The sequence below is a fragment of the Cyprinus carpio genome, chromosome B15 (genome assembly GCF_018340385.1).
Source record: "Cyprinus carpio isolate SPL01 chromosome B15, ASM1834038v1, whole genome shotgun sequence".
Classification (NCBI taxonomy): domain Eukaryota; kingdom Metazoa; phylum Chordata; class Actinopteri; order Cypriniformes; family Cyprinidae; genus Cyprinus; species Cyprinus carpio.
The window spans coordinates 18,109,147-18,125,177 of NC_056611.1; the positions used below are offsets into that span (position 1 = coordinate 18,109,147).

Sequence of the window (16,031 nt, forward strand, 5' to 3'; positions counted from 1 at the left end):
CACTTATGTAAGGTGGAGTGCTGAGTGCAACATGACTTCTGATAATTCCTCCTCTTGTGCAGTTCAAAATAACTTTAACTGCATTTCACACCCACATACACAAACACACTATTATAGGAGCAAACACACACACACGGGCAGCCTTATGTGCTGTCAGAGACCTTGAAGCAGGAAGGTAAGTGATGGAGAGAAAGAGAGACAGTAAACAAATCAGAGAACATCTTTAACCGCAGGGAATAGTTATCATTGAGTAAGAAGCGGGGGGGTCAAAGGTCACCTGTAAAGCAGCCACAAACTGGATGGTGCTGACGAGGGCGAGCGAGTGGCCAAGGGGAAAGTTGAACCTGAGTGTGTCCAGGAAGTGGGCAGTGTCAATCTGGATGTCCACAAACACGTACAGCATCTTGATGCCCTCTGTTGAGTCTATGGGGACTGAAGACACAAACAACATTAGCATATTTCACTCATCACACATCCAAATGATTATTTCATTCGTAGGTTGACTTCCTATTATTTCTCTAACCTGAAAAATCTAAATTTGGCGTTTAACATTGTTTGTGCTACAGACTCAAATGTTCCCACAAATCAAATGGTGCAATCAAGCCCTTATGTGAAGTTTGCATTTACGATTTTGGAAGTCATAAGTAGGACGCCAGATGCGTTCAAATCACTTTGGTCCAAGCAAGATGGCATGCATCTTTTCTACAAAAATTACAGCAAGTGTTTTTAACTCTACTTCTACAAAACGATCAATAAAGAATGTGTATCACTTGTGTTTTTTGCTTTTTTAAGGTTATTAATTAAATTTATGAAGGTATTGTAAACTGAATCATTTTGTAATTGCACAAATTTTGAACATGTAAATTTGCTAGTTTTATGTAAAATGTAAACTAAAAAAAATTCATTGTTGTAAACAAATTTCTGGGTAATACAGATGCCATGTCACTGCATATTTTGAGTTTTTAGTTTGTGTTCAACACTTCAAATATTATCTTTCTGACATTACTTGACACACCAACAGAATCACCTGGTGGATAAAATAGGCACAACAATCTCTTTCACCCAAAAATGTTGTCATCATTTACTCACTCTCATGTTGTTCCAAACCTGTATGACTTTATTCTTAGAATCACAACAGAAAATATTTTGAAGAACGTTTCAACTGTCAATGGCGTCCAAAAAAAGAAGACATTTTTCAAACAACTGTGCTCACAGAATAAAGAATTCAGGTTTGGAATGCCATTGAGTGAGCAAATAACCCTGAATTTTATTTTATTTTATTATGAACCATTCCTTTTTAGATCCATCTGAAATTGCATACTGTGAGATAACTGCATTTCTTGAAAAATTTCTCAACCTTTGTTCTACTGTACGAGTATGCATGTATATAGTATATATATATATATATATATAGTATATAGTAGTATAAGTTTAACCCACACAAACTAGCACATAACAGTTCATTGTCATAAACTGCAAACTCACAACAAAGTAAATAAATGTCTTGAAAACTCAGATAAGTTTGTGTTAGTCAGCCTACCTCCGATCTACTGATGACAGTAACTTAAGAAAAGAGAAAATCGCACAATTGCTATTAATGCCATTCATTTCACACTCCATTTAAAAGACAGCAGAGCTGAAAGAGGAAGGCGGGCTTCAGTCTTCTCCCATCTACATTATCATTTACTGCTGATGGTCATAATTGCTGCTCTTCTTGTAGCATTCTCTTTAAAGCCCCTGCTCTAATGGCCATTTCACTGCTATTAGGCAAATGCCACCTTTAGGGAGTGTTTTAAACGCGGAGCCCATCTAACTACGTAAGAACAGACGGCAAGACAGTAAAGCAAGTGGGAAGAGAGGAAGTAAATTTAAAAGCAGGAAGAGCAACAGAGGCTTCTCAGCAAACACACATTGCTGAGACATCTATGAAAGAGTACATATTTTGGAAAGCACTGCATAATTTAAAGGGGTATTTTAACCAGAATTGACTCATTCTCATATAGCTCCAAACCTGTATGACTTTTTTAACATATAAGATGTGGAAATATCAGTTTTTTTTCCAATGGTAAACAAAACGGTTTTGAAAATCTCAGGAAAAGACGGACAAATTGAGAGAATAAGGTAATATACAGTAATATATATTGCTGCATGTCAAGCTGCTTCTTCAAGTTGTTACCTATGTAGAGTGTTCCAAATAAGTTTCCATGGCGTTTAGGATGATCGCTTAGAAGGCTAACAAGGTTTTAGAACAGAGCTACTGAATAGATGTCACAGACAATGTTTACAGTTAGTTACTAGAGGAAGTGATATGAGTGAGTGAAGAGAGCGAAAGAAAGACTTCTGGGATAGAGATTTTACTGACTGTGGCAAAAAAAGTTTTATTCTTGAAAGTTTTGCATTTAAGTGGGTCACTGTCAGAATTCACATACATACAGGGCTATTTTCATACATGCATGAAACACACAAGAGGCAATAACCTCTTTCCGCAGGTGCTGGAAAACAAAAGAAAAAGAAGTGGAGGGGTCGGGGGGGTTGAAGTTAAGTGGAATCGATCCATTTCTCTTATCCAATTAGCACAGCAGACTGAGAGCACTTACTCACTGCAATTACAGCTGTTGTCAATAAGAGTCATGAATTCACTCCATCCCCTCGTCTCCTTCCCTTCTCTATTGTTTTCTTAAGGAGGTAACTTTTAATATGATTGAGGAGCTTCTTAAAATTGGGAAAAATTACACATTGCTCAGATACAGTTTATTTATCTTTTGGTTCATTATGAAACTGGTGGGACAGATTAGCCACTAACATAGACTTATACACACACTGACACAATTTTCATAATTCCGGCTCTGTATGTCACCAAAATAGAATTAAAATAAAACAATCAAAATGAAATTGAAGTGTAGTCTTTAAGCTTTAATTCAAGGGGTTGAACAAAAATTTGATAAAATGCTTAGGAATTACAACCATTTTTATACAGCCCCCCCATTTTCAGGGGCTCAAATGTAATTGGGCAAATCAAAATAATCATGAATTAAATGTTAATTTTTGATATTTTGTTAAGAGTCCTTCGCAGGCAATGACTGCCTTAAGTCTGAAATTCATGGACTTCACCAGAGATTGGGTTTCCGCTCTTGGTGATGCTTTGCTAGGCCTTTACTGCAGCTGATTTCAGTTGTTCTTTGTTTGTGGGTCTTTCTGGTTTTTGTCTTTAACAAGTGGAATGAATTCTCAATTGGGTTTAAATTTAAGAGATTGACTTGGCCAATGCAGAGTATTCATTTTTTGACCTTCAAAAATTCCTGAGTTGTTTTTGCTGTATGTTTTGGTTCATTTTCCACTTGCACTATGAAGTGCCGACCAATCAACTTCACTGCATTTGGCTGAATCTGGGCAGACAGTATATCCCTATACACTTCAGAAGTCTGTTTCTGTCCTCTGTCACATCATCACTAAACAACAGTAACCCAGTGTCACTGGAAGCCATGCATGCTCATGCCATCACACTGCTCCACCATGTTTCACAGATGATGTTTATGCTTTGGATCAAGAGCTGTTCCAAGCCTTTTCCATACTTATGTCTTCCCGTCATTCTGGTACAGGCTGATCCTAATTTCAGCCGTCCAAAGAATGCTTTTCCAGAAGTGGTCTGGCTTTTTTAGATGTTTTTTGGCAAAGTCTATTCTGGCCTTGTTTGCACCTTGTGGTGAACCCTCTGTTTTTGCTCTCATGAAGTCTCCTTTTGATTGTAGACTTTGACCGTGACACGCCTACCTCCTGGAGAGTGTTCTTCATGTGGCTGGATGTTGTGAAAGGGTTCTTCTTTACCATGGAGAGGATCCTCTGATCATCCACCACTGTTGTCCTCTGTGGATGTCAAGGCCTTTTTATGTTGCTAAGCTCACCAGTGCGTTCTTTTTCCTCAGAATGTACCAAACTGTTGATTTGGCCACTCCTAATGTTCCTGCTGTCTCTCTAATGGATTTGTTTCATATTTAAAGCCTAACAATTGCATGTTTCACTTGCATGGAGAGATCCTTTGAGCACATGATGTGGGTTCAGAGTAACAGCTTCAAAATGCAAAGGGCACACTTAAAATCAACTCCAGAACTTTTACCTGTTGTGTTGATGCAAAAATAATGAAAAGGTATAGCCCACACCTGACCATGAAACAGCTTTTGAGTCAACTGTCCAATTACTTATGGTCCCTTGAAAAAGAGGGCAGGTACATATTAAACAGCTGTAATTCCTTAACCTTTCCTCCAATTTTGATGTGAATACCCTCAAATTAAAGATCAGAGTGTGCACTTTAAGCACATATTCTTTATATAACTGTAACTTGAATATGTTTTGGTCAGCAGCTAAAATAACAAAAATTATTCCTGTGTCCAAATATATATGGACCTAACTGTACACACATTTGCATACACGACTTTAAACTTTAAGCCTCAATGTCATTTTTCATTACAGCAAATGTGATAAACTATTCAACATCGCTCTGATAGGACGTGAATATCCATCAAAATATAAAAATAGACTTATGCCTATAAATGTCAATAAATCAATCCATAGGTACTATAAATCACTGACTACATTTTCCCAGTGACAAAATGAACACTCACTTTTTTGCTGTTTCATCAGCTGTTTTTTTCACTCGCCTAAAAAGTCACCATACAAAAAACAAAAGCCTCTTTGCACTTGCTTTCAGAACTCAGAAGAAAGTTAACCTTTAAGACTTGAATATTGTTGGATTCAAGGATATCAAGATAAAGAAACATAAAAAAGCCAAACAACCTAGAAGAGCAAAAAGAAGTGAAATGTCATGGAATTCCTAACCAAAGAAAATAACGAGGACTTCCCCAAAAGTAGGTTTTTGGGAAATTCTGTCAGGTGTATCTCACTTTTTGGTAAATATACATTTACATACAGTATGCACAGCATTAAAGCAGTTACACTATTACCATTTTTAGCTAACACTGACAAACAAACATTTCCAGACGGTCTGCCCTTGACTGTGTATAAGTGTATTATGTTAAGGTTCGCAGGAGGCTTTGGCCCTCAGATGCAGGATTAATATTCCTTTGGCCAGCTCTGGTATTTGGGAGAGGTGTGATTGTTCTGCCAGAGATATACTGGCCCTATTGATTTAGCATTTCCTCTACTGTATGTTGTGCTGCTGATGGGCAGCAGGGGGTAAAAGAGCGGCTTCCTCTAGCCTGGAACTTCCAGGCCTTTTAAAGGACACCCTTAATGCATGTTCACTATTGATCTGCTAAGCACACGTGCAGGCAGGCCCATTCAAAACATCTGCTATCCCTTACACATCACGGCTCGGACTGGCTACCATACTGAGCTATTGAGGGCAGCTTTGCAAAGCACTTCAAGAGTAAATCTATACATCTTCACTTCTCCTAACCCCGCCTGACTGTCTCCAACCTTTGCTCTTAGAAACTCCCACTGAGATCTCTTGGTCTATTTCTCAATTATTTTTTCAAACGTTCAGTTGCCCATCAATGAAAGACCCTGAAACATGCTCACAAGAAACCGCAGGAACAGAGAAAGATGATAGATGAGAAGTCTTCCTTTATGAAAATTAATTTGTGGGTTTGTAGTCTATAAATATGTTAAAGGAATAGTTATAATACCCAGCTATGAAGAATCCAAACCTGTTTGCCTTACTTCCTTTTATGGAACACAAAAGGAGAATTTCACACCACCCCTTTTTTTATACCCATGTTAATTTTATTTTATAAATTATTCATATTTTGAATTAGTTTTTATTTGTATATGTTCCGTTTTCTTTTAAAGTTTTAGTAATTTTGTTATGTGCTTTTGTCATTAGTTGTTTTGTTAATGCATAGCTTTAATTATTTATTTCAGGTTTAGTTTCAGTAATGTTTGTATTCAAATTTACACATTTCAGTTAGTGTCAAGGCAACCATTGTATCTTAAAATAAGAATTAAACCTAAGTTAGTCATACAGGTTTAGAATTACATGAGGGTGAGCAAATGATGGCAGAATGTTCAATTTGGGTAAACTGTTACTTTAATTCACATATAAGGATTGTGTGTGTGTGTGTGTATGTGTGTGTGTGTGTGTTTGTGCAACTCACTGAGACAACTGTGTCCATAATGCACCATGAAGTCAGCTCCCAAAGCGCGGGCAGTGAAGTCATCCACACAGCAGGCCCCGTATGTCACATCTCCCATCACCAGAGTGTCTGCCTCTGTGAATCTGACAAACAACACAATCAACCAATCAATGACCTTGATCACCACCCTATTGCAATTCAGATCAATCAGGCCGTAAATAAAATGACGGTTCCACACAGTTGGCAGATCAATCACTCTCAAGCGGAAATGTCACTCAGACATCCATGTCTCCAGCTAAGTGGGTTCCCGCTAGCTGTAAAGTGATGCACTCTGTGCAGTCTGGAAAAACATCTAGAATAACCTTCAGAGATGACAGAGCATTGGACAATGACTAACATACACATTAAATGATGGTAAACATTCAAGTACCATGTCAAGGTTAATAGCTATGGATGCACACTGTCCTACGAAAAAGTGGTTATCAAAAATTTAAAATGCAGATTCAAACCAGTGGTTATGCATGAGCTATCACCATTGTGTTCTGAGAAACTGTACCTACATAAGTGCTACAACCATCAATGTCTATAAAAAAATATATTACTTATTATGAAAATTATATTTATAAAAAAAAAAAATAATCTGTCAGCATGTAAGTATTCCATTTATCTCAATGCCACTTACTCAAAAATCCATCAAAACTAATTTATCTGTTCACCCTTGAAAAAAGGGGTACAAAGTGACATAATAACAGTCAAGACATATTTGATGTTTAATATGCAGTTATGTGTAGCAAGATTATGGACCAATGAGAGTTCATGATTTCTGTTATGTGTAGAAAGATTATGGATATTTTTTTGTTTTTGTTTTATTTTTGAAAAAAAAAACACAATTTTTTGCACAAATTGTTCCATGCATTATTAAACTAAGTAGAACATTTATTTAAAAAAAAAATATATACAAAAAAAAAAAAATGAAAACAAACAAATTAATAAACATATTTTCTGTAAAATCATGGCATACAGTAAAACAGATTTTTACTGATTACCAGGAATTTTAAACTCATTCTTACTAACTCTACCAATTTCAACAAAGCTTGTGTCAATGTCAGCAAAATAAAACATTTTTTTGCAGTAGCAGACAATTTTAAACAGTTGGCAGAATTCACAGCCAAGTGTCATAAAAAAATGTTAATTCAGCATAAAAATTAAATGCACATACATGATCCAAAAGCTTGAGATACAGCGGTAAACCAATAGAGCAAGTGACTCAAAATTCCCATTCTAACCTGCAATCTTAAAAAAATCATGGCCAGTAAGAGATATTTAATAAATATTTATTAATTCACCTGTTAAAAGCAGGTGTGGCAAAGCTGTAGACTCTGAATGTAAGAACTGAAGTCTTTTTAAAAGAATTTAAGAATTTAAAACTATACAATAGAGGAAATTACTGAGCTACCATCTCCAGTACAGCACACTCTTAAGAGACGCTGCTACAAATTGTCCTTGGATTTCTTCCTTCGCTTTGTAGGACAATGACAAGCATTTCAGCAAGGTGGATCTCTAAGGAGCTGTTTGAAGAACCAACGATCTGTTTTTGTTTGCTTCGGCAGGGGTTGTTAAGTGTTAGCACTTCTATTGACTGGCGCACTGCTGCCGCCGCTCCTCTGTGTGAAATTTAAATGCAGGATAAACATGAGACAGGAGCACATAAATTATGAGTGAGAAAAAACGAGAGAGAATGAATATGCGAGGAGAAGAAAGGAGGAAAAGAGAGTAGTGGCTGTTGTATGGGAAGCTGGCTGTCTGGAAGCAGACATATTTAGGACAGGTTTTATTAATAGAACATAGGCACATTTTCTCTGGTTTTATAAAAACATACACACACTAGCACTTTTAAACCCCTCCACCTGATTCACCTTCTCACCTCTCAGATTCAGATTGAGCTCTCGAAAGTGGCCAGTACAACTCCATGACACACAGTACAGTCTGTACTGATCGCTGTCTGGGATATGTTTTTCTTATACTTCCCGTCTGAGTCTTTAAGGTCCCTTGAAGTGCCTTGAATCACGCAGCATTATTCTATTTGGTAACGTAATTGCAACTGAAACAGGAAGTGAGAGAGGGACATATTGAGCAGCCCCGCCTCCTTTTTAAAATAGCCAATAGCGTTGTTTATATCTGCTCGGGCCAGAGCTGTTGAGCTTGGTAAAGCCGCATTTGACAGTCTAATAGATTACCCCCTAGATTCAATATGAAACTCTTAGTAAAACAAAATAGTGGTCATAATCATGCTGAAGCTTTGTAGTTGTAAAATATTTTGATATATGCCGACTCGCACATATGATCTGCTCCGTGCGATCGCGTCTCTGGACCAAAGTCAGACTGTGCGCGCTCCCGCGGTTTGCGTGAAACAACGTGAAACCAGACCTCATTTGCACCAATCGAAAGCTTATTTACACTGTCTGAATCGTTCCCCATTACCTACATTGTGCACTATGAGCCATTCACAGTACAAGAAATACGACATTGTGATCAAGTGACCGATCTCAGCTGGCGCTTCAGCGTCTATTTATAGTGCAGGGGGCAGGCGCTTCGGATTCTAGAGAGCATGTGATTGGTCAGAAGGTTTGATGAGAAGATTACGTACGATGTGACGTCAAAAAAAAAAAAAAAATTCATTGAGATGTTTTGGCGGAAGTGACAAACTGCAAGCTTTGAATGCTTATATCTTCTAAATCCAAATTTTGTCATGGTTTTGGAGCACACTGCCTTATAGATAACCTTAAGACTAACATATTGATACTAACACCCAAAAAACTTTCAATTTGATTTCATGGGGACTAGGGTTGGGAACCGTAAGTTTCGGTTCCGAAAACGGTTCTGGTGCGACACGTGACTGAGCAGTCTTTGAGCTTATTTATCCCATATTGTCATTAATATACATACTGAGTTCAGCTTGGACCACTTAATAAATAGACTGCTAATGTTATGTAAGTATGAGGGTTACATTATTTAGTGTACAGGTCATTTCAAGAGTGATAAATAAAGTGATAGAAAATATTTTGTTTCATGCATTTTAAATGTAAAAAAATGTGGAAACCACTCATTGCATCACACCATCTCCTGACTGCATTATTATTTGTAAAATGGGGGCTTTATGGAGTGTGTGTATACATGGTTATAAGTATAACAGTTTATATTTCATAAATTTAGGGAAATGAACAAGTGTCTTAGCCCTCAAGGGACTATTTGGCCAACCAGCTTATTCCTGCTTGAAAAGCAAAATGTTATTGATAGTGTAAAAAACATCAATTTTGAAGCACATGCTGATTGATGGACTAGCAATACTCAACATTACTTACTACCTTCCAGCAACACTACATTCAATGAAGGTAAAATAGTAAAAAACATCATAATAGACCATTTAAATGGAACTGGAATTGGAACCTGAAAATTTGTATACTGCAATATATATTGAATTTTGACATTTCCAAACTTTAAATAAAGTTGACAGTAAGAAATAAACAGTATTGAGCACTGAGTAGTTGAGTATTGTGCATTTTTCCTTACCACTATTTTTTTTTAATAGTTGTTTAATGATTTTAATAGAACCGGAACAGGAAAATTTCTAACGATCCCGAACCCTAGTGGGGACTTTAACCTGTCTTTTTCCTCAGTTTGTCAATCTATGATACATCTGTTGCAAGCCTTTTTCCATTGCTAACTAAATGGTGGGTGAATATTTAAAAAAAACATAAGGCTAAAATGCCTTTTTACTGTAATGCGTTTAAATACAATAATCTAATGAGAATCAAAATTGAGAATAATGGGGATTACAAAATAATAGTAATAAATAATAATAATAATAATAAAGTAAAAGTAAAACATCAGGATGCTAATGAGAACATGGTATGGAGAACGTTGGAAAATAATTTCTTAATTAAAAAAAATGAATAAAGGTCCTGATAAATAGGTTTAATTTTTAGTATGTAAACACACCCACACCTACACACACTTATATACAGTACTTACTGTACATGCATACATATTCCATCTACTCGTTTTCTTTTAATTAATAAAAAAATGACCCTATAACCTTAGTGTTCTCTTTTTTTTCTATCCTATCTACTTGTTTTTATTATTATTATTATTATAGGAAAAAAACACTTTGCTATGTATACTGCGTTAGACTAACTGAGACTTGTCACAACACTTACATATTATTGCTCTTTTGTTGGTTTTGATTGCTTTTATTGTCCTTATTTTTAAGTCGCTTTGGATAAAAGCGTCTGCTAAATGACTAAACGTAAATGTAATGTCATGTGTAAATGTATATATGTATGTATATACATATATACACACACACACATACATACATTATATATATATATATATACACACACAATTCTAGTAATCTTTTTGATCACACAGACACACACACATGCGTCATCCTCTAAACAATGCACTCCCTGCGTTTGTGTCTCATGCATGGCTTACTTCTATAACCCAGTACCCTCAAACACAGCCTCTCTCCCCACACACAGTTATTCTCATGTGAAGGACGCAGGCAGCCATTGCTTGTAAAGCAGAGAGAGATGGATGAGGAGAGCTCATCTGGTAAATAAATATTTGCAGTGGTAGATTTGATTCACTCATCCTTTCTCTCATCAAGGTCCTTGTCTTTCTGCCCATCTGCTACACGTTTGCGCATGCACAGACACGAGTGGGTGGCATCATCACCGGCGGAAAATGATAATACACACACGAAAGAGATGGTTCAAAATACAAGTACAGTGTTCACAAAAGTATTTGGGAACTCAAATCACACCTAAAAATGTATGAATTTCATTGCTTCACATAACAAAACATCAAATGTCACACTGCACAGAGAAGCACAGCCCACACTGAAAACCCACCGTACCAAAATCCCACTCCTCATGTTAAGCACCAAACGTAGATGAGCAGACGCTGATTGTGAGTTGAGAGGTCGGTATTTTATTACAAATCCCACGAAATTCACAATTTAAAGTGATACAAATAAAAAGTGTACAGAAAAATATTCTGAATAATGTTTTTCCCATAAAATCAGTGCAAAACAACATTATACCTTAGTGACTCATTGTAGGAACAAACTATCAAATATAAAAAAAAAATCGGTGTCAGCTGATGGTGTCAGATACGTTTTTTTTTTTTTTTGGTTTTATGCACAAAAAGTATTATCATAGCTTCTTAAAATTATGGTTGAACAGGGCAGTATTCTGGGAAGTTTGTGTGCATTGGGAATCTTATTTTACAAATAAAGCTAGGGTAACACTCATTTTACATACAGCACACAGAAAATTACATGAATATGACATGGGCTAATGCATAAAGAGCAGCATAATTTGAAATCACGAGTTTAAAGTTTAAAGCATTCAATTCACAAAGACCGATTGTCACACAGAGAGCAAGCGATCATGCTGGATAAAAGTGCACACTTCACAAGATCTCACAGCTGGATTCGACTAAGTTTGCAAGGTTTGTGAAATTAAATGTTCATTAGTAATTAAAAGATTTGTTTAAATGATATAAATGCATATTTGCTTAATGCTGATGGCAAACAAGAAAGTATTATAATGTTTGCCTTTCTATTACTAATAATATTAGTCAAAATAAAAGTCCCGCCTCGAACACATCGGCCAAGCAGAAAAACTTATCGGCCGATATTTGGAAAAAATGCCAAATATCGGCCGATATATCAGCCTTGGTGATATATCGGTCGTCCACTAGTCAAAAGCAAATAGAAATTACAATCACTGTCGCTATCTTGTTTTCACTGGATACAATATACAGATGCACGTTCTGAGGATTGACTGGAGCATTTTGTTTTGTAAATGAGGCACAGTGTCATCGAGAGTTCACAAAGAAACATTTGTTGAAAGATGAACCGGTATAATAGCTAGGGGGCGTTAATACTGTTTCCTATGCAATGACGTTAGCCAATCATAACAGTGGCCAATTACTGAGAAACTATAAAACAGGTCATTTTAGAGAGAGTTTCAGAATGAGGGTTGAAATTAACAATTTTCCACATATTTAACAATTGTTTTTTTGTTTTATTGAGCAAAAAACTTTATTAAGATTATAAGTAAACCTCAAGGAACATAAAAATAATCCATGTCATGACCCCTTTAATTATAATTTTTCAATTCTGTTCGCCATTTCAATTCAAATTCTAGGCCTTACACATAAGATCCATAAGCAGGATGCAGATATGAAGTGGTTGCAAATCTTTCGCCTGTAACGATGACATCCCCAGCCTGGAGTGACAAAACACCTACAAAACCTCATTGTCAGGTTTCCTTATTTGCGCAGTATATCCGATTAACACCAACTAGAAGGGCTTGCGGATGAAAAACGGAAATACATTAATATAAACTCTAAGCGTCAGATTACCGGAGCTTGTGCCAGAGAGAGATAGTGCTCGCTACCTGGGAATGGTGCTGTAATTATGGAGCAGGAGTGTGGATCAAGTTCGTGCTCCCGCTGGGACTGAGGCTCAAAGCGAGTAAGATGAGGGGTTTTAGTCGTGATTAACGTGTCGCACGCCCCTCGAAATGTTGACCGCAGGATGGAAGAGTTAATGTCACATATGGCCTGGCCTGCTTGTTACTGTAGCTCTGCTCTTCTCCCACTGAAATCAAATCCACCGTCTCTCTCTCTGTGTGTGTCATGCTATCTGGCTCCAGCTACAGCATCTGAGCTGAAATGTCATTAAGATGCAATTAAGATGTAGAAATGTCTGTGATCTCAATAACAGGGCTTGTTAATTAGTGTCACTAATCAAACACTCACACAGAGTGGATAATAAATAAATAATAATAATAATAATAATAATAATAAAAGGTTAAAATCCTATATTATCATTTTGTTTTCAGGCTTTTGGACATCACTGAACTCAGCCAAGGCATGGCACTCCCTGTCAATGTGATGGTTGATGAATGGTTCAGTGTCTCTCTCTGACAGATTCTCATAAACTCCACAGACAGTTCATGTGTCTCTCTGTCATGTCTCTCTCTCTCCTTCAGAGCAGTGAGACAGACTCACGCTCCTGCAGGACCGGTCAGCGTCTCTGCGTGTCTCTCACTCTCTCAGTTAATGAACATTAGGGTGTGCTGTGTCTGGAAGCGGATTCATCCGTTTCAAGCTATTCCTCCTGTCTCTCAGAGGTGAAATCTTTACTTGGCTTTGACAGGACTTTCATCAAAGCTCAGCGTGAGCGAGGGGCTGCTGGCTCAAAGCTCTCATGTTTGTGAATGCTGGAAGAAAACGGATCTTTCTCTTTGGCCACTTAATCAAAGCCTTCAAAAGCAAATGATTTCAAATAAAAAGTGCTTTTTTTATGACTGCTAATTGTCTGGAATAGGGCAGCCAAGCAGAGTTAGAGAAGTGGTAATTATCATTATAAAAAGATATTTCAGACAGGAGACATGAAAAAGAGCCATGTTATGATTTTATAACTTGCACATTAAAGATTAAAGATCGAATACCTGATTATTAAACATGCAAAGCTCAAATATTGATTACTGATTTGTGTGCACAACAGCCCACATACATGATTGACATGACATGGCAGTGGTATAAAGATACAATAGAGGCATTTGCCAGAACAGCTGAAGGGACACTTTTTGAACAGAGTTCCATTTTAAGAACCGTGGAACTGCTTCGCTCTTATTCATATCACTGTCAAACATGATACAATTTAGGCATGGGCCGATTACTGGTTTCAAGGTATACCACTATTTGAAAATGTCACGGTTTCAAAACCACTAATATTTTTCATTATACCATTCCTGCAGTATGCGCTGTTTTCCAGGTCTCCTCAATGACTGAAAGAGTAGGAATCCCTCAGGCTGCGTGCAGTGTAAAGAGTAACACTGACCCCTCCTCCTCCTGTTGGTGCGAGCAAGCGGTCAGTCACGTGTGTGTAGGATGGACGAACTTAAGGCCCAGGTACACTTCACATTCAGCGTTTCTTTCCGTCTCTCGCACAGCCGCGTCCACACAGCTTTCATAAGTATACTCAACCGTAGATGAGCGCGGATGGATGAGCTCGACACATGCGCAGTACCACGGGATGTGCGGCTGTCCGCGAGCCCTCCTGATGACGAAAATAACGTAATGCTGATGTTGCGCGAACAGCCGAAATATACTTTGGCCTTTGGTAACCGGCTGTTTTTTTGCCTTATTGCAACTCTCTGTTTTCCAAAATGTAATTTATGTGAAAATATGAAGTCTGTTAATGCCCGTTAACACAGGCCAGAGACGCTGAAGACGGACACACAGAGAAAAATACTGTAGCAGGCAGATCACTCACTGTTCATGATGTACAAACTATTGGAAGAAAATCCTCAATATTGATTTGGGGGTTTCTGAGGGAAGCTGACTGTCTTCTGAAAAGTTTATGTGGTATAATTTCTCAAAGCTTGTCAGAACATTCTGTTTTTGCTTCAAATTGGGTTATTATTAAATCTAATTATGTGTATGATTATTATTATATAACTAAATGATATTAAATTATATAGATGATATGTATATGAATTATATAACTAAAATTAAATAACTGTATTTAATTACAGATTTAGGTTAAATAAATGAGTCAGTCTTTAATTTTTTTCTTTTTAGGAAAAAAATGAAAGAAAAAAAAAATGAACTAATTCTACTGTTTCGAATATTCTGTTTGTTGCTCAAAAACAAAATATATTGTGTCCAGCGGGAAAAAAAAAATATTTTTTTACCCAGTCATTTAAAAATAACACATTTCAGAGCTGTAACAACAATACCGTGACACCGTGATATTTTTGCTTAAGGTTATCATACCGTCAAAATCTCATACTGGCCCATGCCTAATACAATTTTAATAGTATTTTACATTTTCAACACAAACCCACCATATTCCACCAGAATACTTTTTTTACTCAAAAAACAAAAAAACAAAACAGCACTCAGCTGGACAACTTGCACAACATATATTATTTGGATACTTAAGTCAAACTTAAAAATATATGCCTTTGAATTAGCAAAATATCAAAGTGGCAAGTGTTTTATTGAAAGACACAAACAGAGTCTTGGATTAAAACAATGAAACGGACGCAATACAACAAAAACATAAAAACACCACAAAAACAAAACACAAAACTAAATGAAAACAAAAATAAACATACAATGAAATAAAAACAAAAACCAAACCAAAACTCAACTAAAAACAAAACAAAAACACAAAGCAAATCAAAACCAAAATGTATCAAAACACACCAAAACCAAACCAAAAATTCCCATTAACTCGATGATAGCTGAGTAAATACATCCACTAAAAATCACCATAACATCAGTTTGTTAAAAGACAAAAATGGCTCAGAAGTTTCGTTTTTTTTTTTAAAGGTCAAGCATCATTGTTTGCACATGCCACTTGTAATCTGATGCAATGACATTGATAGATTTTTTTAAGGGTCTAAATATTTTTGGGGCTACCGTGCACTTCTTCAAATACACAGACAATAAGAACGAAGCCCTTTTGTTGTGTCAGGATGTGGATGAAAGCCCAGGACATGAGCCTCTGAGTGATTCAATGCTGCACCCTCTGCCCTGTTTCAATAACTCTGATTGTGTGTGCGTATGTGCCTCTCACTTCACTGAGCTCAGTTAACACAAAGACTAATATTAGATCAGCAACGAGGGCCTGTCACAGAAAAGCCGTCCCTTTGGACTTTCCACATCCCAGCCCTGTTTCCCCACTACTACTGAATCACTTAGCAGAGCACAAAACACACCAGCCCACACAAATCACATTACCTGTACCTTCTCAACCTACACAACAGAAAAACAGCCTTAAATCCGGTCTGCAAATCCATAAAAGTCCTTATTAGCAAAGCTTCTATACCTATTTCACCTTTTTGCAATGAT

General features: G+C 36.8%; 1 protein-coding gene across 2 annotated transcripts in view; it reads right to left on the reverse strand.

Annotated features, from left to right (window-relative positions):
- Window positions 1-16,031, reverse strand: part of dph1 (diphthamide biosynthesis 1) — an 89,426-nt gene that overhangs the window by 37,032 nt on the left and 36,363 nt on the right. The window contains exons 1-3 of one of the 2 annotated variants that reach the window (XM_042739597.1): window positions 8,014-8,621; window positions 6,111-6,232; window positions 278-432 (exon numbers count right to left, since the gene is read on the reverse strand). In XM_042739597.1, the coding sequence (XP_042595531.1) occupies window positions 278-432; window positions 6,111-6,232; window positions 8,014-8,060 (324 nt within the window). In that variant the 5' untranslated portion in view covers window positions 8,061-8,621. Of the gene's footprint in view, window positions 1-277; window positions 433-6,110; window positions 6,233-8,013; window positions 8,622-16,031 lie in introns of those variants that run through there. The other variant, XM_042739596.1, reaches the window with a different exon arrangement.